At 39.2% G+C, this 24,765-nt stretch overlaps 1 protein-coding gene across 8 annotated transcripts in view; it reads right to left on the reverse strand.

Moving 5' to 3' along the window:
- Positions 1 to 24,765, reverse strand: part of Tlk (Tousled-like kinase) — a 651,915-nt gene that overhangs the window by 58,314 nt on the left and 568,836 nt on the right. For all 8 annotated transcript variants that reach the window (XM_090383577.1, XM_090383580.1, XM_090383576.1 and 5 more), the window contains one exon: positions 10,956 to 11,047. In XM_090383577.1, coding sequence (XP_090239703.1) covers positions 10,956 to 11,047 — 92 coding nt within the window. The remainder of the gene's footprint in view (positions 1 to 10,955; positions 11,048 to 24,765) is intronic.

Below are 24,765 nucleotides of genomic sequence, written 5' to 3' on the forward strand. Positions count from 1 at the left end.
AGTCCCTCAGGGTTCAGTATTGGGGCCTTTATTGTTTTCTGTATTTATAAATGATATTGATGATGGTATATCAGGCTTAATGTCCAAGTTTGCAGACGATACGAAGGTTGGCAGGGTTGTCAAGGACACTACTGACACTATGCTGCTGCAACAGGATTTGGAAAGGTTGAGCAGATGGGCTTCGAGGTGGCAAATGAAGTTTAACATTGACAAATGTAAAGTACTACATATGGGAAACAGCAACCCCAGAGCAACGTATCAACTCTGTGGTACTACACTGACAGTGGTAGAGAATGAAAGGGACCTGGGGGTGGTGGTGCAGGCAGATATGAAGTTCTCTGAGCAGTGCAGACGAGCTGCAAGAGTAGCTCATGGTGTATTGTCAATGATATATAGGAATTTTTCTAGCAGGGATAAGGAGGTGATTATTCCCTTGTATAAGGCAATGGTCAGGATACACCTAGAGTACTGTATACAGGCCTGGAGGCCTCATTTCAGGAAGGATGTAGAGCTGCTGGAACGAGTACAGAGAAGGGCAACTAGATTGGTGAATGGGACAAAGGGGTTCTCTTATGAAGAAAGGCTTAAGTTTTGCAAATTACAGTGTCTGGAAACTAGGCACCAGCGGGGTGATCTGATAGAGGTGTACAAAGCCTTGAATGGTTTGAGCATGCTCAATGCTGATGGGATTCTTCCTCTAGCTCAGAAAAATCACCTGAGAGGGCATAAATTCAAATTGAGGAAAGACAGATGTAGGATAGATGTGCGGAAATTTGCCTTTAGCCAGCGGGTGGTTGGTGGGTGGAACAGACTTCCATCCCTTGTCGTGGAAGTTGATAGCCTAAATAAGTTTAAGGCTCAGCTGGACAGGTATTTCGAACGAACAGAGGGGTGAAGTGGAAGTGGTTATTTTTATTTATTTATGTTACTTTTTTTTTTTTTTTTTTTTTTTTTTTTTTTTTTGGCTGATGCTGCATAAGCTTGCTTTCTTGCATCAAATGCCTCTACTAATGCTAATGCTAATGCTAAACCACCCATTGCTTGCCACGAACTTGGCTTTGGGGTTTGCCGTACTTATCCTTAATATCTTCATAAATACTTGTTGCTTTTGCTTGAATGGCCATTGGACTCGGGGGCACTTGCTTCTGAATCTGATTTTCCGTCCATATTATTAATAGCTTTTCCATCTTTGATATAGCACCTGAACGCTGTTTTGTGATCACTGGTGATCTTAAATGCATTGATCTTTTAACATGTTCTTTTATATGCATGCTGTCCTTTGAAATGTGCAATAGATGACAAACTCTGTCCTGCTTCGTAGTTCTTAATTAATCATCTTCATTTCTAAACCAATTTTTTTTCGTTTCCTAGCACTGCCAGCACTTGCACTTTCCGTTGGTCCCTTCCCTTCACCATTGTAATAAGCAAATAGGAATGAAGAAAAGATTCTGAAAATTTATTTATGTTTTTTATATGATTGAAGATTTCAGTGAAGGGGAAACTCATTTCACCATAATACTGTAACATAAAAACCCACAGAATTCCAGTTATCAGGATTATAGCAAATGCAATAAGATCAAGTTTACTACCCATTTATAATAGATTGTGCTAAAAAGCCCAATAAACCAGAAACTACAAATTGTTTTATTGTTTTTTGGTCGTGACCTCCACAAACAAGCTCTAGAAAAATAACACAAAGGCATTCAAACATATGATAACGATGAAAGTGTAGTGAAATTTCTATTATAAATATGACCTTTTAGAAAGATAAATAGCTTAATAATATAGCGAAATTTTCAACTTCCAAGGACTTGGAACAAATTACAAAAAAACAAGAACAACAAAACAATATGTTATTGGGTTCACATTACGATATTTTCACAATACTTCCATTTATCCCTACAGATGCAAAATACATTTCCATGTTTGTTTGTTTTTTTTTTTGTTTGCACCGGCTAGCAAAAACTTACATAAAGTCGAATTTGCGTAAGTCGGGGAGTTCCTGCATTAAATATTCCAAATGTGTAAGACCACATCTGGAATACTGTATTCAAGTATGGAGACTTCATCTGACAAAAGACAGAGTTTCTTGAAAGGGCCCAAAAATGGCCACTTGAATGGTGAGATCAGCAGAAGGACAACTAGGAAAAAAGACACTGATTATGTGGGCTACAGAACTTGGCAACCAGGCACCCCAGAGGTGAGGTGACCTGACTGAGGTTTACAAGGCTGAGAGGAGCATAATAAAAATGAATGAAGGTGGAATTCTCACTGTTATAAAGAATTCAAAACCTGGGGTCATAAATTCAAATTACAGGGCTTGAGGTTTAGATTAGATTGTAGGAAGTTTTCTTTTAGCCAGCAAGTTGCCCTCACAGGTAGTTGAGGCTGACAGTTTGAATAAATTCAAACTGTCAGCCTGGATACTTAGCCATGTGAGGAGGGAAGCATATAATTTGTGTTTTCTTATCTACTTGTTTTTTTTTTTTTTTTTAACCAGTGCAGTAAAAGTCTGTGGCTTCCTTGCACTATATGGCAAATACTATTATTATTACAGTGAGAGCTGGGATAAGTACAGGGTGGCCATAATTAAAGTATCCCTATTCAGAGCTCTCTGTAGCTCTAAGTAATAAGCGGAATGCCACCAAAATTAATAAGTAAACTATTCAAGGCATAGGGGTGAAGGATCCCGTGAATAAAAAAAAAAAAAAAAAAAAAAAGTTCCAAAATCTGCCAATAGGGGATAATATGGCACTGTACAAGAGGAGAGACAGGACAAAGTACCAACAAATAAATAACTAAGACAAATCTTAATGAAATTACAAAATTTTTATTTGTGCTCTCTGCAAAAAAAAAAAGAAAAAAAAAAAGAAACTAAATTGCACTAAAGTTTTAAATCCAAACTAAAAAATAACACACCTAAGAGAGCAGAAAATTTGCATAAATCTGAGTTAATTTAATTTTCCCAGCTTGATTTTTTGATTTGATTTGGTAGTTGTTGGCGCATCGGCTTCTGTGACCATATTGCAACTCCCAAAGTTTTTGCAGTACTTTGATCCAAGCCCGAGGCGGGAATCGAACCCGCGACCTTTGGGTTGCCGGGCAGGTACTTTACCCACTCGGCTAGCCCGGTCGGCTAATTTTCCCAGCAGAAGAGGTATAAAGGCACAATGCAAACATTGCAAGTGTATTCTAAGTTTACTGTTAACAATGCAACTCACCAATATGTGGGCATTGTGCTGAGGCAGGACATCTCTACAAGGACTGTCCCAACAAAGCCTCACCTCCTAAATGCTCAAATTGCAAAGCAATTAACAAACCCTACGATCACTCTGTGCGGGATGGAGCGTGCCTTGTATATAGAAGAGCAGCAGATATAGTACGCAATAAGACTAACTATGGAAAATAGGATGCTCAACCCCCCCTCTCCCAGACTTCGTATAGCTCAAATCAATGGCCAAAAATCCATCTCAGTGGCAACACAGCTTCATCCCCTAATGGACGAGTTGAATCTAGACATTCTTCTCCTTCAGGAACCATACTGCGTCCGTGGAAGGGTCTCTGGTTACCCCCTGGCTTTCAGGAAAATCCAGACGACAAACCAATTGTGCCTCGCTGCTATCATCGTCCGCAATCCAGACTTAGTAGTAACACAGATAGAATCACTCTGCACTCCCCACCTAGCGGGGGCTACAATAGAAGGCAGCTTCGGCCGTATTGCGGTCCTAACAGCATACTTCCAATTTGGTACAGATATCCTCCCGCACATAGCTCGACTAGAACAAGCTCTTGACCTCCTGGAGAACACTGATGTCATCATAGTCGCAGATTCGAATGCTCGGTCAACACAATGGTTCAACACCTCTACCGATGCAAGAGGAGATATGTTAAATGAATTCATTGCCTCACGCAGCCTTGAAATCATCAACAGACCAGGACAACCAACCACCTACTCTTCGGGAACTGGAGAGTCTAACCTGGATATCACACTAACTACCTTTCTCTTCGCAATAGACTCCTCCATTGGCAGGTGCATGACACAGCCACTACTAGCGACCATCGCCTCATCACTTACAGTGTCACCGATTCTGCCCTCCCTCGTCAAGTGCCTATCCAGGATATTGTAAGATTCTCTACTAAAACAGCGAACTGGGACCAGTTTGCCAATGTAATTCAAGATGCTCTTCATGACCCAGCTAGCAACTTCTACCAATCAATGAACAGTGCGCAGAAAACAGACTTTGTGCAGAGACTGCTCCTCAAAGCTTCAGAGGCTTCCATGAAAAAAATGTTCCAGGAAACCAAGATCTGTTCCATGGTGGTCGCAGGAACTCACTAACCTGCGCAATTCTCTGAAGCGCGCTCGGAAAGAATACCAACGCAAGAGAAGGACTGAACCTGCTCACATTGTAGAACAGTATAGAGACCGATTCAAAGCAGTCCGCCGTGAATATACTAACAAAATTTACCATGCCAAGCAAAGCTCCTGGCGTTCCCTTGTCGAGACTGAGGGGAACCGGAATCCGTGGGGTTTAGTCCACAAACTCGTGAGGAATAAGCTGGGATCTACGGATGTCATACACTCTGTCCGCTCTGATGACTCGTCTGAGACTACACACTGGGAAGATACAATCAACCGGATTCTGGATGAACTAATATATCAGGACAACACCAACTCTGACACTGACATCCACAGGAAGATAGCAGTACAAAATTCCAGCTTCCAGCCAGATAATATGGAGGAACCATTCACAGAGGAAGAAGTCGATGCAGCAATTAAAAAAATCAAAAAAGGTAAAGCTCCTGGTCTGGATTTTATTGAAGGCGAGAGTGTGCAACGTCTCTGGGCCATAGCTCCAATGATACTTCTTCAGCTCTTCAACACCTGTCTGAATGAGGGTAACTTTCCATCATGTTGGAAGCACGCTAACCTGAGGCTCTTACCTAAGGATCCCACAGGTACCTCCAAGGCATATCGCCCGATTGCGCTGCTTCCCATTCTCGGCAAGGTTTTTGAGAGACTGCTGCTCTCCCGCTTCCAACCCCGATATGAAGCCAGTGGTTTGGCATCCTCGCTTCAATTTGGATTCAAACAAGGGTGTTCCACAATTGATGCTCTATCTGAAACCCTCAAAGTTGCAGAACAGTCGGATGCAACTTATGTACTGGCAATCTTCATTGACTTCAAAGGAGCTTTTGACACAGTGTGGTGGCCGGTCGTTCTTCAGAGGGCCAGAGTCTCTAACTGTACTTGGAATTTCTACCACTGCCTCAAAAGCTACTTCTGTAACCGCAAGGTCAGCATCAAAACAAAATATCACTGCATCACCCGACATCTAACCCGAGGCTGTCCCCAGGGCTCCATCCTGGGGCCAGCTGTCTGGAATATGATACTCGACGACTGGCTCCTGAGGGACTACCCACACACTACTCAGCTTTCTTATGCCGACGACATGGTTATTATCATTGAGGGCCCCACCCGCGCCACCATAGAAACCCAGGATACGGTTGTTCTCGCTGCTCTGTCCGTATGGGCCACGGAAAATAAACTCTCAGTCTCCACTGAGAAGAGCAAAACCCTCCTATTAAAAGGCAAACTGGACTTCTCCAGACCTCCTACCATACGTTTTAATGGCCGCCCACTGAAAAACTACCGAGCGGTGAAGTACCTGGGAGTAATTTTGGACGACAGGAGAACTTTCATTCCTCATATCCAAGCTATCAAAGAAAAGATAAAAAATTACATCACTATGTTAGCACGCTTTACCTGCAAGGACTGGGGTCTTAAAGGACCAACTCAACGCCTTTTATACTCAGCAGTATTTATACCAATTGTCACATATGGAGCTGCAGTATGGTACCACCGAATGACCTTAGTGCATGTTCAACGTAAAATTCAGCAAATTCAACGACTTATGCTACTACAAATGACCCGCTCATGTAGAACGACATCAACTGCCGCCCTACAGCTACTAACAGGCTGCCTCCCTTTGGACCTCCACGTCGCTTTTATCGGACTTTCTCATGCCATCAAGAAGAATAAGGAAGCTGAATTCCTCACTATTGAAACCCGTACCGGTACCGACATCAAAAAGGAACATAAACGTGTGTGGCTACAATTCATAAACTTATGGCAAACCCGCTGGAATAACTCCACAACTGGTGCAACTACTAAACTTTTCCTTCCTGAGGTAACCTACATCAACAAGCAACGTTCCACTTGGTTCTTCCCTAACGTCTATGCTTCCTTCCTATTAACTGGCCACGGGTCCTTCAAGAGACGCCTTCTAGAGTTCAGCCTAGTCGAGGATGCCCTCTGTACCTGCGGAGAACCTGAAGACTGGGATCACGTGATGCACTCATGTAACGTATACTTAGATCTAAGAAACCAACTACTCATAGACCTCCACACTACATCACTTCGGCCAGAAACCAAGTTATTGGAATCTAATGATGCCTTCCGTGCACTGACCAGTTATGCCAACGAGGTCTTTCGTCGTCGCTGGCATCACCTGCAACTCCCGAACACTACTCCTGGATAACCTCCTCTAGACAGCAACTCATACCCAGCACCGGAAACTTCCAGACATGAAACTGCAAATGGCGGACAGCCCTGTCGACGCCGCTCCGTGATTCTCCATTGTGACGATCCTGGACTCTTTAATTTGAACTTTACCTATTCTCTTCTTCCTACCCACAGTCTTTCTCCAGGACTCGCACAACTGCACCTAGCACTCTTCCTGCTCCGTTTCGCCTGGGAGGATGCCTACGCTCTGTCATCCTCGCTATCTTGTCTGTCTTCCACTTTCCTGTCTCTTCTCCGCTCTTTCCTTGGCCCTCCCCACTCTCGCTCCTGCAAGAGTGTGGACGGCCCGTCAGATGTCTTTTACTCCCTGGTCCGGCTCCTTGAGCCAGTGGACGGATGCTGGGAGACTCCTTCCTGGTTATCGCGCCTCCCAGTAACGAAGAGGCCAGTCAAACAACACAAACAACACACTACTCACACATAACCCACACTGACTGGCTTTGCTATGTTAACAGAGTATTTAACGCGGATTTGTGGGAAACCACGGGAACCGCATAACAAAAAACACTATGTCCACTATGTCCACTAATGCAACTCACTCTGCCTGATCCCACTTTAATTGCAAGTTCTTCTATGTTAATGGATGCAATGCAGCAGCCACTCTGCATGAATTTAGATGCTGTAAGAACTTACGTCAAAGTCCTTTATCAGCTGTGGCAGTTAGAAGGATGATTAACAAATTTGAGGAAACTGTGTCCTTTGTTGTTAAGCCTGGAAGAGGAAGGAAGCCTGTTTCACCTCAGGTAGCAGAGGAAGTTGCAACGGCTATTGTCGACCGATCCATGGTTACAGTTGCTGGAACTAGTAGCAGCACACAGGGAGTAGTGAGGCAAGTGGATGTCCCATATTCCACTGGGTGGAAAATTCTTTGGAAACTAATCCACTATTATCCACACAAGATCAGTTGCCAGCAGCAGCTGCAAAGAGATGACCAGAAAAATCTGATCCTAATGATCCTGGCATTTGCTCTAACGTTTTTGGCCAGAATGGAAGTGGACGATGCCTGACCATGGAACATCTTTGGGGAGATGAGGCTCATTTTTATCTCGATGGGACTGTCAACACTCAAAACTGCTGAATATGGGCTTCAGAAGCACCTCATGCTATTCAGCAAATCCCATTGCACTCGCTGAAAATCACAGTCTGGTGTGGTGTGACTTCAAATTTCATCCTAGGGACATACTTTTTTGAGGAATTGTACCTTCTGTTACAGCACAAAGATATCATCGCATACTGAGCAGATTCATTATTCCTCAACTGCAGCAAAGAGGATGCCTGGATGAGACAATTTTTATGCAAGACGGGGCTCTTTCTCCTCATATCGCAACACCAGTACAGCAGCTTCTCTGTCATCGCTTTACTGTAGGAGTCATTAGTTGTTTGCTTCCCATTCCACCACGTTCGCCTGACCTTACATTGTGTGATTTTTAGCTATGGGTCACCTCAAGGCTAATGTCTATAGAGGAAGTGTCCCTAACCTGGCTGTCTTAAAGGACAACTTAACGCAACATTTGCAGAACATTATTCCAGATGCTGCATTCTGGAATCGAGCACATTGTGCATCAAATGCAATTTCTGGTCCAGAACAAGGGTAATCACATCGAAAACCAACCGCATCATCAACCATCGGGAGTAAACTGTGAGTGAGTTTGGAGCTGAGAAACCATTCCTTCTGGCAGTTCAATTCGGTTTCTTTCTTTGGAAAGAGCACAAATAAAAATTTGTAATTTCATTAAGGTTTTTCTTAGTTATTTATTTGTTGGTACTTTGTCATGTCTTTCCTTTTGTACAGCGCCATATTATACCCTAACAGCAGATTTTGGAACTGACCCCCCCCCACAGGATCCTTCTCCCCACACCTTGAATTGTTTACTACAGGTATTCAGAGTGGCAGGTGGAGTGACTATAATAGGTTTTAAAAGTAATTCTGAACGTTGATGATTTGTTATTTCTATAAGTAGGTTACTTGACTTCAAATGGCAAATAATTTTTTTTTGGTGGAGCTGCTATATACAGTGAAACTTCCCTTTAACGGACAGCCATGGGGAACGAAAATGTGTCCGTTAGAGAGAAGTGTCCGCTAACAAGAAGTCTGAGGGAGAAAAAAAAAAAAAAGAAAGAAAAATCGTTAAACGTTTAATGTAAAATTAAATTAAAATATATACAGATTTTGAACAATATTTTTGTAAATAATATACAATTACATACACAAGAGAAAGTAAAATCATTAAACGTTTAATGTAAAATTAAATTAAATTATATACAGATTTTGCACAATATTTTTGTAAATAATATACATACAATTGTGCTATGCATATTATGACTATCTTAAAAAAAATACATACAGTAATCACTTATTTTCTTCTGCACCTTCTTCCAGCTGATAATTTTGTTTTTAACATTTGTTTGGAGTGAAGAAACCATCGAAAGTCCTTCAGTATCTTCTTCAGCAGCGAAAAACATTTTTAAACGATTGATTTGTATGAGCGCTTCTTCTATTTTCATCGGTGGTTCGTCGTTAATATGTTTCTTCGACAGAATGACCTCCTTCCATTTCTTCATCCTCATGAGGAACTTCTTGAAAAATATCGATGATAATGTCGTTGATATCTAGAGCACCATCTTAAGTAGTGAGGTTCGAGTCTATATCTTTGTAGCCAGGGTCACTTGTAGCTGAAGTATCGTACATTATCAATAGATGAAGTTCTTGTTCTTCTTGGTGCTCCACATTTGCTGTTCACAACTTCAATTTTTGCGTTTGAGAAGCCAGACTTTACAAAACAGTTCAAGACAGTTTGTTTTCTAATTGCGTTTACTGAAGAGGAAATCCATTGAATCGCATCTAGGATGCTGATTTTCTTTGCAAGGTCACTTGCACATGTTACACTGTTCATGTTTGCAATGAGCTGTCTTAAAACACGTTTTCTGTAGTGAAGTTTAAAATTTTTTATTATCCCTTGATCCAAGGGCTGACACTCTGCAGATGTGTTTGGTGGCAGAAAAACGATTTGAATGTTGGACAATTCAATGTGCCGGTGAGATGCAGCATTATCCTTGAAAAGAATAATTTTTCTGTTTTGAAGAATCATGTTTTGGTTAAAGTTACTTATCCATTCGCTCATGATATCTCGTGTCATCCACGCTTTTTTATTAGACTTCCAATCAACATTCAAGATTCAATTTTATGCCCTTGAAATAACGAGGATTTTGTGGTTTTCCTATAACAAGAGGTTGTTCAAAGTCTCCCAGCATATTTATACACAATAGTACAGTCAAGCGTTCCTTAGAAATTTTTCCGCCCTGGTACTTTACGTTTTTTAGACTCATTGTTTTTTCAGGAAGAGCTTTAAAAAACAACCTTGTTTCGTCACAGTTGTAAATATCCTTAGCTTCAAAATCACGACATAAATCTTCCAATTTGATGGTCCACTCTGTTACAACCCCAGTATCAACAGATCCACCTTCACCACTTACGGTTTTCCAAGAAAAGTTTATGCCGAGTTTTGAACTTGTCTAGCCATCCCACAGAAGCTTTTAACTCATTTACTCCCATAGATTTCGCAACCTCCAAAGCCTTTTCCCTAATAATAGGTCCATTAATGGGAATTTTTTTAGCACATTCGCGACAAAACCACTCATACATAACATTGTCAATTTGAAGTCCAACAGTTTTCGGTAATGATTTTTAAACCTGATCATTTCCGTGTTGCCAAAATTGTTTGAGCAGTTCATTTTTTTTTCTTTAGGATGTCGCTTACCTGCGTCTTCCTGATTTTGAATTTTGCAGCGAGATTGCGAACACTATTTTTTTGCCGATCATAGGCATTAATGAGTTCGACTTTATCTTTTAAAGTTAAATGTTTACGAGAAGACATTGTGCACTTCACACGACACTGAACAAAACTGAAAAGACGAAAGGCTGACCAAATCCCCCCCCCCCCTTGCACACAACGAATTCATCAGAAGTTTTACACATGCCTTAAAATTCTTGAAAAAGGGTTTAGAACCGCGACGCAAACCTTTATAAAATTCAGAGAATCGGAAATAGAAAATAAACACACGATTGAGGCAATACGTGCCTATCGATGCCTACATTCATTTGTAGTTCATCTCCAAATTCAATAAATTAAGTTTGCTTTTTATTTATTCCCCATTACTGTTCTCTGAAACAATTTCCATATGTTCTTCCTTTCTGAAAATTACAGCTTCCCTGTTTAAATTCAGTCCAATGTCAATGGGTTTCCTCTAGTTTCCCAAAACTCAGCCCATCCATGTGGAGTTCAGAAATCATTCATGTTTGAGATCACCATAAAAAAAAAAAAAGATTTATGGAAATAAAATTAAATAATGTTTACATAAAAAGACTTACTTGATATAATTGGCTTTTTTATCATCTTTCCAATCTTTATTTAATTGATGTATTTTACACGCTACATATCGTTGCTCCTTTAAATCGAATGCCTAAATAATAAATTTTAATGAATATAATTGCTCATAGCTTTCTGAGTAAATAAACTTGCAAGGAAGTTTATATAAATAAAATTCATATTCAAATATTCAATTGATTATGTGAGGGAGGTTCAAAAGCAATCTATTCAAGGGTATTTGATTACTCAAACATGTAGCCCTGTGTTTCTCCAAGTGCAAATGTAAAATTCCTTTTGTTGCAGATGAAACCCATCACAGATAAACTGCTGCACTTCATATGCAACAAAAGGACCCGAGACACTATCCAGTGTTCAGTAAGTGCCTGCCCTTACTCAAAAAGGAGTTAAAAAACGACCATCAATAAAAAAGATGAATTGCCATATACTGTCCAAATTCTGTTTTGATAAAAGCCAAATCTGATATACTATAATTTATGATTGTTTGTTAGTTATTTGGTTTTTAGGAGCATTAGCAACTAAGGCCATATTGCTCCGGGAATATGCGGTGGTCATTCCCTGACCTTTCTGCATCCTCCGTATTTGGTGGTGATGGCTTGAACCCTGGTCTAATCAAGAAGAGTGTGCTAAGCACTGCTGCTCCTTCCCACCTGGCTACAGAGGCACCTATAATTTATGATCTACCAAACACATCATATGGCTGATACTATGGTCTCCCCTTCTTAAGTATTTATAGGGTGTCATAATGCAATATTTGTGAATGCTGCTCTCTTCAAACAGATTTCTATTGAGTCTACCTTATATAAGGTGAAAGTAAATTTTACAATTAGCATTTTTTAAAAGAAAGAACAAAGAAAATATAATAAAAACAAATGACACAAAAGCTGCTTTTATATATAATTTCATTGTGGAAGTTTAATGAAGTAGCTCAGAACTGTGAACTATTTATTGCACAACTAATATAAGTTCTAATTGAAGTTAGTATGTTGTATGTCTGTAGAAATATGTATTCATAAATCAGTTCACATATTTTGTGGGATAAAAAGCCCACACTACCTTGGAGACAAAAGTCCTACAGCTCATCATTGGACTATGTAGTCCTGATTGAAAAGGACTTTTAAGAAATTCCTATAGACCTCTCCAAATGAGAGACATACAGTGAAACCCTACTGACACAGAGATTGAATATCCAAGCTCTGGAAAGTTGAGAAGCCAAGTAAACAACAAACAATTAGGTGACAATGGAGCAGTGCTACTGATATAATTCTCAATTTGCCAAAAGTTTTTATTAATGAAATTTCTACACTATAATTAAGGCATACTTTGCTCATTTTAAAATTGTTGGTCATATAAGATGGGTGTAAAAGATTTGATGGTTTACAAAACTAAATATATATTTAACAAAAACAGGTAAAGAGATATCAGTTTGAGAATTTGGTAGTAAAATAAATTTTTTCCACCTAGAATGCAAAAATAGGTGGTGCTACTGTTGCATGTGCTAATGCTTAGGAGCAAATGGTGACAGATCAAATAAGCAAATAATGTAACCAAATCAAAACTTATGCTAACTGTGCAATGGAATTATTGAAAGAAATACTGAAAAGTAATGTTTTTAATAAACTACAGACTATAAAAACATTAGATGATAAATTTTTAAAGATCATGAGTGCTCAGAATCAAATGAACTGTGGCAGGCATGAACCTCCAACAATTAAGTAAATTGAATTTAAGAAATGTTTAGGAAAGTCTTTTGTTATGAGTTTTTCATGTGTGCTGGTAACTTCATATGCTGTAGGCAACCATTTCACAATATGCTCTGTAAGTGGTTGAGGCTGAAAGCTTTCAAGTTATTCCTTGTACATGAGTTTATACAGTATTTGAAACTAGATGGCTGTAAATGTTGTGAATACTTTGCCACCAGTGTTCTAATGTCCTCTATATAAAAGAAAAGTAACTTCAGCAAACAATATGCACACACCTTTTTTTTTTTGGGTGGGGGGAGGGAGGACAAGAAATATCACACAAACTGTTACTTGAAATATGAAGTAACGAGGTATGCAAGATTTAAAGATGATAGTGAATATCATCATTGATGTCAAAAGCACACACATTAAAATTTATTGATGGGGCAGGGAAAGGAACATTTCTGAGCTTTCCTATTAAAATGGAGAAACATTATTTGTATATCTATTCTTGTTAAATAAATATTAACTTTTTTGTAAACTGCAATATCTTTTTCAGGAACTCTGTGCTGAAAGAACTTACTTTTGTATCTCAAAAAAGATTGAAAAAATACTACACCGCATTTAAAATTTGCATAAACTGGCATAAAAAAAAACAAAAAAAAAAAACAAAAAAAAAAAAAAAGTGCCAGAGATGGAGGATTTGAAAGAGTTTTTCTTTTCTTTTTTTGGAAAAGGAATTACAGAAAGCGCCGGTTATAGTGATCACTGGTTATTAGAATCAGCCACATTATAGAATCAAAATTTGAAAAACTGATTCAAATCAATAAAATGCACTACACTTTCATCGTTTACTAGAATCACATTTTCGGTTATAAGAATCAATTTTGAACGCCTCTGTGATATTTTTCCAAAGCACATTTTTGGCGGTCACAACCATAAAACAACAAAAATAATTTACAGTTACTGGTTTATTGGGCTTTTCTGTTAATTCAATTCTGTTAGTGCAATAAACAGGTAGTAAACTCAATCTTATTGCATTTGTGATAATACCGATAGCAAGATTTCTGTGTTTTCACGTTATTATGGTGAAATGTGTTTCCCCTTTGCTGAAATCTGCTCTTCATTTCTATATCTAAACTTTGTCTCGCTTGCGTGTGTCGTGTTAGTTCCAGTTTGCGTGTGCTGTGTACTTTGTTATGGATTTGTGATCACAGTGTGCTGAAGCGGGATTTACTCAAAGAGGCAACTACTACCATCAGGGGGTAAAGGGAAGGGATTTTGCTTTCGTAAAGGCAACTATGATGGTCTGAGACAGTATTTAAATTCTATATGGTGGGACCAACTGATGATGTTACCAACAGCAAATTCAAAATGGGAAGCATTCAAAGAATTTATCTTGGAAGCTACTAGGGTTTACATACCAACTAAGAAATGTTGTTCAAGGTTTAGTCCTAAATGGATGTCAGATGAACAAATGAGATATATGGCAGAGAAGAAATATGCATGGGATACATATAAATTAATGGGTGACATGGAAACCTATGATAGATATAAGCTGGTCTGTAACCAAGTCACAAAGGAGATTAGGCAGGCAAAGGCAGATTATAAGAAATCTTTGACAAAGGATGTAAAGAAAAACAGCAAAGAGTTCTTTACCTATGTAAACACCAGAAGGAAAGGAATGAATCAGATTGGTACACTTGATATTGATGGTTCAACTGTTGATGATCCTGCTCAGGCAGCTAACAAACTAAATGAATATTTTGCATCTACATTAACATTTGAGTTATTCAGGGAAGGGAATGCCAGAGGTGAATTAAACTCTGGCAGTGAGTAGATGATTTTTTAATAACTGAGAGGAAAGTGGAGGAGAAATTAAGATAAACATAAAAAAGGCACTTGGGGCAGATGAAATCTATCCAGTTATATAAAGGAGGCAGCAAAGAAAGTAAGTAAACCCTTAGCCACAATTATGAGAGCTTCTTTGGACTTCAGGGGAGGTACCCATGGACTGGAGATGTGTAAATGTGACTCCAATTCACAAAGGAGGATAAAAGGGCGACAAGTAATTATACAGGGTGTCTCAAAAAATATTGGTACAAACATTTAGGGGAGGTAGGTAACATCTAAAGGCATGTGAATCGTATAGGAATCCATAACTGGAAATGTCACCGTAAGTTGGTAGACGGCGTGGTAGTCGCCGCACAGAGAGCATGCATCGATATACGAACTGTGAGCTGGCAGACATGCACCTAGTGTATGGATTAGCAGAGGGCAATGGACAAGCCACTCAACGAATTTATGGAGAAGGCTTCCCAGACAGACATGTACCGGACCACAATTTGTTTGCGCGTGTGCATCAAAATTTGTGTGATTATGGGTCATTTAGAGGTAACAGGAATAGTGTGGGCCGACCACGTTCGACGTGAACTCTGGCCATGGAAGAAAGTGTGTTGAATGCCGTCCAGAATAATCCCACTACCAGCACACGTGCCATTGCTTCTGCCTTAGGAGTGTCTGGTTGCAGTGTACAGCGTGTCTGGAATGACGATTCCTTACACCCCTTTCATCTCTAAAGGGTTCAGTTACTGCTCCCCCAAGATCATCTTGCACATGTGGCTTTTGTGTAGTGGTTTCTCCAAGAAAGTATTCAAGACTTGAATTTTCCAGCCTATGTTTTGTTCAAGGATGAGACTTATTTCACTCAGGAAGGTTTATTCAATCAGCACAGCACATGACAACCCACACGGTGTGCGCCCCCATGCGGCACAACATCGCTTCGCAATAAATGTGTGGGCAGGTATGGTCGGTGACTGCTTAGTCGGCCTATACCTGTTACCATCCCGCATGAACTCCGCTAAATATCAGATCTTTCTTGAACAAGTTCTACCAGGGTTACTTGACAATGTTCCAGTAAATGTGAGATGCAACATTTGGTTTCAACATGACAGAGCGCCTGCCCATTATGGAAGGCGTGTTTGTGACTACTTCAACAGGCGTTTTGGGCGTCGATGGATTGGCCGTGGTAGACCCGTTGCCTGGCACCCACGCTCACCTGATTTATCAAGCCTCGATTTCTTTCTGTGGGAGGCCCCTCAAATCTATCGTGTATAAAACGCCTGTGGAGACGGAAATGGATCTCATGGCGAGACTCGTCTGCGCTGCTGCTACTGTCAAAGAAACTCCAGGTGTGTTCGACCGTGTCCGCCAATCCATGCTGCGTAGGTGTAATGCATGCATCGTGTCTCGTGGTGGAACCTTCGAGCATCTGTTGTAACATCATGAAATGCATCCACCTCGTACTCCATTGTTAATATTATGTCAAATAAATGTTTGCCACTAATTACTGTCTTGTGTCATTTCTGCTTCTTGTGCCTCTGTTACTACTTTCCCGTGCGTGACGTTTCCGGTTATGGGTTCCTATGCGATTCAGATTCCTTTAGATGTTACCTACCTCCCCTAAACGTTTGTACCAATATTTTTGAGACATCCTGTAGACCTGTCAGTTTAACTTCTGTTCCAGGAAAATTAATGTAGGCACTGCAAGATCATCTAGACAAGACTTCAGTTATAGCTCAGACACAGCATGGTTTTGTTAAGGGAAAGTCTTGCCTGACCAATTTGATTGGATACTATGATGTGGTCACAAAGGAACTGGATGCAGGGAATAACTTTGATATCATATATTTGGATCTTAGAAAGGCTTTTGATACTGTTGCACATGGAAGACTGCTGAACAAATTGGAGCAGTGTAGCATTGGAGGCAAATTGCTGCTATGGATAAAGGGATGGTTGAGTGGGAGAAGACAGAGTGGTAATCAATGGACACTGCTCATCGTGGAGTCCCTCAGGGTTCAGTGTTGGGATTGTTGTTTTCTGTATTTCTAAATGATACTGATGACAGTATATCACGGATATGATCACGGAGTTCTACGGTGGATGATGACGAGAGAGGTAGCAGAAGTAAAAGGCAAAGGAATGGGTTTTAATTTCAGAAAAGGAAATTACGATGCCTTAAGGTACTACATGGCCTCTATTAACTGGGTAGATATCGCGCAGAGAATGAATACAATTGAACTGTGGTACGCTTTTAAAACATTAATCACAGATGCCTTGAATGCGTATATACCATTAAAAAAAATACTCCACGAGAAGGGTTCCAAGTTGGATGAATAGTGAAGTTGCCACATTACTTGAGCAGAAAAAGGTGGCATGGAAACGTTACAGAGCAATAAAAAGTACTGAAGCCTATAACAGCTACAAGGTGGTGTGTAATAGAGCCACAGAAAAGGTTCGACAGGCAAAGGCAGTTTATGAGAAATCACTAGCAAACAGAGCAAAGAGGGGGGATAAAGAATTCTTCACATATATAAATGCCAAGAAGAGCAGGACAAACCAGATCGGACCTTTACGTAAGGGAAAGGGGATAGTAATAAATACACCAGCTGCCGTTGCAGATGAACTCAACAGTTATTTTGCATCGATATTTACAAATGAAAAGCCTTTTGTGGCAATGGGAAATTGTGGGAGCGAAGTTAAAAAATATGTAATTAATGATATTGAAATTTCGCAAGATTATTTAATGAAAAAACTTTCAAGCCTACAGACTAGTAAGGCTCCTGGAGTTGATGGAATATACCCTATAATCTTGAGAGAGGCGGCAAGCGAGTGCATTGAACCACTGAGGCTGGTTATGCGTGCATCACTAGACTCTGGGGAGATTCCCTTGGATTGGAAAAGTGCAAATGTATCTCCCATACATAAGGGTGGCTCTAAAAGTGAAGTGGGAAATTATCGACCTGTCAGTCTGACTTCAGTAGTAGGGAAAATCATGGAGGCATTGATCAAGGGTGGAATTCAGGATCATTTGGATAGAATTGAAATTCTCAAGGATACTCAGCATGGTTTTGTAAAGGGAAAATCATGTTTAACAAATCTGGTTCGCTATTTCGAAAGGGTCACTCACGAGCTGGATTTAGGGAATAATTTCGACATTGTTTATTTAGATTTCAGCAAAGCTTTTGACTCAGTCTCACATGAGCGGTTGCTTTATAAGCTGGAACAGGTTGGAATCACTGGGAAAATCCTTAGATGGATAGAAGGATGGCTTCAGGGCAGGAGGCAGAGGGTTGTGATAAATGGCTATTCCTCAGATTGGGTTGATGTAAGAAGTGGGGTTCCCCAAGGATCAGTGTTAGGACCACTGTTGTTTTTAATTTTCATAAACGACATTGATGAAGGGATAGAGGGCGTGATGTCTAAATTTGCAGATGATGTTAAAATTGGCAGAGTAGTTAATGATCACTGTCAAGCTGAGCTTCTTCAGAGAGACCTAGATAGGCTTCAAGAATGGTCAGAAAAATGGCAGCTGTGCTTTAATCCAACAAAGTGTAAGGTATTACACCTGGGAAACAGTAATCCCAAAATAACTTATTCACTTGGTGGAGTTCAACTAAACCCAGTACTGGAGGAAAGGGACTTGGGTGTTACGATACGGTCAGACATGAAATTCTCTGAGCATTGTAAACAGGTTGCAAGGAAGGCCCATGGTGTCCTATCGATGATCTATCGAACTTTTGCAAGTAGAGATAGGGACGTGATAATCCCATTATATAAGGCCTATGTTAGACCACACTTGGAATACTGTGTTCAAGTATGGAGACCGCACCTAAAGAAAGACATCGAGCTTCTTGAAAGGGTGCAAAGAAGGGTAACTCGCCTGGTGAGATCGGCAAAAGGGCGTCCTTATGAAGAAAGACTTCGAATATGTGGGTTGCAGAGTTTGGAAACTAGACACCTTAGAGGAGATTTGATTGAGGTGTTTAAGGCTCTGAGAGGCATCAGTAAAATGAATGAGGACAAAATTTTCAAGATTATAAATGATGCTAGAACTAGGGGACATAAATTCAAGTTACGCGGGGAAATGTTTAGATTGGACTGCAGGAAGTTTTATTTTAGCCAGCGAGTTATAAATTACTGGAATAAGTTGCCTTCATGGGTGGTAGAGGCCGACAGTTTGGGGAAATTCAAAGGTCATCTGGATAGTACTTTCGGGTAAGGGAAGCGCATAGGATGATAGGATTAATTTCCTTTTTATTTAATTTTTAATTTCATTTTATTATTTTTATTTATTTATTAATTATTATTATTTATTTATTTAATTTTTGTTTTTATCATTGTTTTGTTCGGATTTTTTTTTTTTTTTTTTTTTTTTTGTTGGCTGGTGCAGCATAAGCCATAGGCTTTCTTGCACCATACGGCCGTTACTAATACTAATACTAAGCTTAATGTCCAAGTTTGTAGATGATACGAAGGATGGCAGGGTTGTTCAGGACACTAATGACAGTATGCAGCTGCAACAGGATCTAGAAAAGTTAAGCAGATGGGCCGATAAGTAGCAAATGAAGTTTAACATTGAAAAATGTAAAGTACTACATATGGGAAGCAGTAACCCCAGAGTAACGTATCAACTCTGTGGTACTACACTGACAGTGGTAGAGAACAAAAAGGACCCGGGAGTAATTATGCAGGCAGATATGAAGTTTTCTGAGCAGTGCAGGCTGTCTGCAAGAGTAGCTCATGGTGTCTTGTCAGTGATTACAGGAATTTTTCTAGCAGGGATAAGGAGGTGATGATCCCCTTGTATAAGGCAATGGTTAGATACTGTATACAGGTCTGGAAGACCTCATTTTTAAGAAGGATGTAGAGCTGTTGGAACGAGTACAGAGAAAGGCAACAAGATTAGTCAATGGAACCAAGGGTTGCTCTTATGAAGAAAGGCTTAAGTTTTGCAAATTATAGTGTTTGGAGACTAGGCACCTGCGAGGTGATCTGATTGAGGTGTATAAAGCCTTGAATGGTTTGAGCATGTTCACTGCTGATGGGATTCTTCCTCTTGCTCAGAATAATCACCTGAGAGGGCATAAATTCAAATTGAGGAAAGATAGATGTAGCACAGATGTTGCAGAAGTTTTCCTTTAGCTAATGGGTAGTTGGTTGGTGGAACAGACTTCCATCCTTTTTTTGTGGAAGTTGATAGCCTAAATAAATTTAAGGCTGAGCTGGACAGGTATTTGGAACAAGCGGAGGGGTGAAATGGGAGCGTTTTTTTTGGCTGATGCTGCATAAGTTTGCATCATATGCCTCTACTAATGATAATGATTGACGCTTATCTTTTTTTAAATTTTACAACAACAACAACAAAAAAAAAAGTTAATGAACAGAAAGAGTGAATTTGAGTGTAAAAGATAAGTTACGAATTATAGAAACATATGATAAATTAAACTTGGGCAATATGTCTCAAGGGGAAGTGGCAGTAAAATTAGTAGAGCCTCAGTCATCTTTATCAAAATCATTAAAATCACGTCACACATTACACACTAACATGATTAGTGAAACCAGAAAAAGGAAGCATGAAGGGAAATGCCAAGCAGTAGATGAAGCTCTGTTCGTTTGGTTCAAACAGGCTAGCTCATTTAATGCACCAATCAATTGTAGCATTCTTCTTCAAAAAGCTAATGATTTTGCTGTAAAACTACACAAAGAATTTAAGGTGATGGATGGATGGCTGACAAGACAGAAGGAGAGGCATGATATTGTTTACAAAAATTTTCATGGAGTAAAACAGGATTCCAATGGTTCTGCAGCTGACACCTGGTTGAAAATCTCTTGGAAAACTGTGTTAAGCACTTATAATCCTGTAGACATTTTTAATACATATGAAACACGGTTGCACTACAGGACTACCCCAGACCACTGCATCTGCAGGAAAGAAGATCAAGGACAGGATTACAGTTCTTTTAACATGCAACATGAAGGGAACAATCAAGATGAAGCCATTAGTTAAAACAAGAGTTAATCGCCTAGACGTTTTAAAGGAGTAAAGCAACTGCCTGTTGAATATGCCAATGCTTGGATGACAGCTTCTTTATTTGAAGATCTTATTAAATGGGATTTGCAATTGGATAAGTAAAACAAAAATATTGCATTGGTTTTGGACAATTGCCTAGATCATCCAAAGTTGACTTTTAGAAATACTGAATTAGTTTTTCTACCTTCAAATACTATGTCACTAATTCAAACTCTTGACCAAGGAATAATGAAAACCTTTAAGACCTTTTATAGGTCAGATACGAGGCGAAGAATCATCCAGTCTATAGATGAAGGTTTTTGAACATCATCCGATCTTGCAAAGTAGATAACTGTTCTAGATGCACTTCATATGACAATGAGTGCTTGGAATGAAGTTTCCAAAACCTGCATTAGGAACTGTTTCAAAAAAATGTGGATTAATTATTCATGATAGTCAACTAAGTCACGATACTGATCACGTTGAAAAGCCTTAAGATAGGTGATCTACAAGTTACTACAGCTTTAACAGATGAAGAAATTGCCCAGTCTGATAATTTCGCCAAGGAGGAGGAGGAAAATGAAGATGAACCCAAACGAATTCCAGTTACAAAACGGCAAACTTGTGAAGCTATAACAGTCCCTGAGGAGAGCGCTGGAAGAAACTGGTGCAAGTGATCGTGAAAATAGACTGTTATAGAATATTGAAAAATCTATAAATATGCTTTGTAGTGATATTTAAAGCATTCTAAAATAAGTGACTTTTTAAAATTATAATCAAATTACAAAGTGTTATGTTTAATTAATATGTATATTAATTAAGCTATGTATGCAAGTATAAATTTATTTTTATTTTGCTAACCTGTGGATAATATTCTTCCGATTTTTTCTTATTAGAATCAAAATTCAATTTGCAAATGTGATCAATATAACCAGTGCTTACTGTATTTCAAAAAAAGTGAACAGACTTGAGTAGATATTTAACCCTCCAGCAAGCTGTTGTTGTTACTTGGTTTTTAGGAGCATTAGCAACTAAGGCCATATTGCTCCGGCATATGCAGTGGTCATTCCTTGACCTTTCTGCATCCTCTGTATTTGGTGGTGACGGGCTCGAACCCCGGTCTAATCAAGAAGTGTGTGCTACACACTGCTGCTCCTTCCCACCTGGCTACGGAGGCGCCTCCTCCAGCAAGCATAATGTAGTATTCTACCAATGAAAAATAAAAAGTTTAAAAATTAAAATCCTTTGAGTGAGGAATTCAGTATTCTCTTAGTATGGTCTTCAGTTTTGATCTGCATAACCAATTATTTTTTGGTTAGAGAAGTATAGCAGCAAGAAATTCTTCATGGCTTTGTGCTCATGTCAAAATGAACCGTGCTTCAATGTTAACGTTCCACACAGTTTTGGTTTCAAGCTTTCATTTCACCCACATTGAGGTTCCAAGATTTGGATAACACAACTGCTGTTATTACTTGTTCTTATTATCCAGTACAGCAAGGGATAGTGAACCAATGACACGTGTATCATGGGCAGTTATATGGAAATATGGCCACTCATAAATAGTTAATATTTTATATAAAAAAAATTTTTTTTTTTTATTTACAGAAATATTTGGTTTTAGGGTGTATCAGCTACATCTGGTGGTGAAAACCATAAGTGCAACTGTACGTAGAATTATGCACCAACAACGTTCCCATTAGAATCTTTTAACAATTGCTGCCAATAATAATAAAAACTACTTACTAATTTTAGTTAGTGTTTTTTTTTCCCTTTGGCATGCGAAGACTGCAATATTTTTTTTTCCAGCTTATTTTTGGCACACAGGGTGGAAAAGTTCACCATTGTTGCAGTGTGAGAATAAGAAATAAAATTATAAAGTTTACCATCTTAAACTCTTTCTAACCTCTTCTGCAGAAATAGTGACTGGTAACCAGCATACTACAATGCATCGCTGTGTGCCAATCTTTTTGACATGCCAAATACAGGGTTAATTTTAGTCAAGAAACATTGATTCATAAGTTATTACCATCCTATAATTTTCTTTATACTCAAATGATGGTTACTGTGCTGAAAAGTTTGATTTATTGATTTAGAAAACTGAATATTAAGAAGTCTTTTATCTTTCATATCAGATAATTTTCTTTAATTTATTTATTGGTTCATTTGCAAAACCCATCATTTGATATAGCTGTGTCAGAAAAATTAATCAACCCTAAAAATATGGATTGGCTTATCTGAGCACTGGTATACAGATAATTAAGAAGAAAAATGTAAGTAATCAAAAAACCTCTATTAAACCTGATTTAGGCCTGCAGGTTGCATTCCATATAATTTTTTAACCTTTTGCTCTCTTCATTCATTTAATCCACTTGTAAAACTAAACCTACCTTCATTAACTGTCAAGCGAACAAGAGGAATGTAGGATCAAGTGACATACACACACAGAGAGAGAGAGAGAGAGAGAGAGAGAGAGAGAGAGCCTAATTAGTAAGATGGCATTTTGTGTTCTGGCTGAAAAAGTGACAAATGTTTATTTCAAATGTAGCCAAGTGGTTTAGTCTAAAAGTGTAACAGAACACATTTGAGTTTACTGCACTTCAAACCCATATAACAGCTAAAATACAGTATCAATTATATTAATTTCAAAATTATCAGTTAAAAATTCTTCTGATTTAGGCGATTCTGGCAGATAATAAAAATAACATTTTTTCTTTTTATGAAATTGGAATACACTTGCACAATGTCTAGTGAAAAAGCACCGTACTCTGATTTACTGTGCAATTTAAGGCTTCATTGTGTTACAAACAAAGCTAGTTTGCTGCATCATTTGTTTGTTTTATGTTTGCCATAAGTTATTATTTATTTATTTATTTATTTACATTTCAAAGGAGAACACTAATTAACATGCAAAAGAAAACAACAACAACAACAAAAAAAAGAACACTACTTATAAGTTCGATAAACTCTCGTTAATTCGGATGTTGGATAACCCAAATCGAAATATGAAAAATTCTGTTCACAGTTGAGTCACTCTGACTGTGCAGAGAGAGAGAGAGAGAGAGATGGAACATCACATTGTCTTGCGTGTTCAGTATTGCTGTTGACTCCGAGTCGGATGGGTGTTATTGCTTATATCACTTCATTTGCATACTTCTTTATATGTATAAATGTACATAAGTTAACAAAATTTTATATATTATGGGTTTATACAAAGGGTACTAGGAAAGTTTTGCAATACAGCTTTGTTTATTTAATTTTTTCAAAGTAATTTCCTCTACATTCAATACACCTCTCCATCCTCCGAAACCAATCTTTAAACCAGTTCTGCCAAGTTTCACTAGGGAGTAAAGCACACTCGTTGTCCCAAGCCCATAGTAGGTCCTAATCACTGGAAAACCGCCTCCCTTTTAGCTTCATTTTCACATGCGGGAACAGTGCAAAGTCGCATGCAGCAAGGTCTGGACTGTAGGGAGGGTGCTCGAGAAGTTTCAGTCCTGTCGTGGTCAAATATTCGGTGCAGGCTTTGGCGCGGTGAGCTGGAGCATTTTCGTGATGGAGGTACCAGGTGTCCATTCTTGACTTTGGCCGCAGGTTCTTCATAGATCCAATGACTTTAGGCAGGCATTGTTCAGTATACCACTTAGCTGTGACTGTCTTCTGCGTGTCCAAAACGACACGTTCCACAATTCCACTCGATTTGAAAAATACAGCTATCATTTTCTTCTTTACAGATCGGGATTTTCTGACAATTACGGGTGTGTCGTCACCATCAAAGACCCAAACTTTGTTTTGAGCCTTGGTCGGCAGATCGTAATAGTACAGCCAAGTCTCGTCACCTGTCACGATGTTGTTCACATACCGAGATTGTCCCTTATCAAACTTTTTTAACATCTCCCGGCACCAAGTCACACGTCGTGTCACTGCTCTTCAGTCAGTTGATGCGGCACCCAGAGAGAACAAAGTTTCTTCACGTGCAAATGATCTTGCAGAATCGAACGAATTGCTGGTGCATTTAGGCCCAAAGTATCCTCTATCTGTTGGTAGGTCACTCGCCTGTTTTCGTCAAGCATTTTCCTCACGGCAGTAACGTTTTCCTCCGTAACTGACGTTCGTGGCCTTCCCGGCCTCTCAGAATCCTCCAGAGTGAAATTTCCCCTTTGGAATTCTCTATACCACCTGAATACCATTGTACGATGTGGACAATCATCATCTAGTGCAACAGTCATTTCTTCTAAGCACTGGTCTATGATTAAACCACGC

Source organism: Mastigoproctus giganteus, chromosome 10, assembly GCF_048544385.1.
Source record: "Mastigoproctus giganteus isolate SK-2022 chromosome 10, ASM4854438v1, whole genome shotgun sequence".
Lineage (NCBI taxonomy): Eukaryota > Metazoa > Arthropoda > Arachnida > Uropygi > Thelyphonidae > Mastigoproctus > Mastigoproctus giganteus.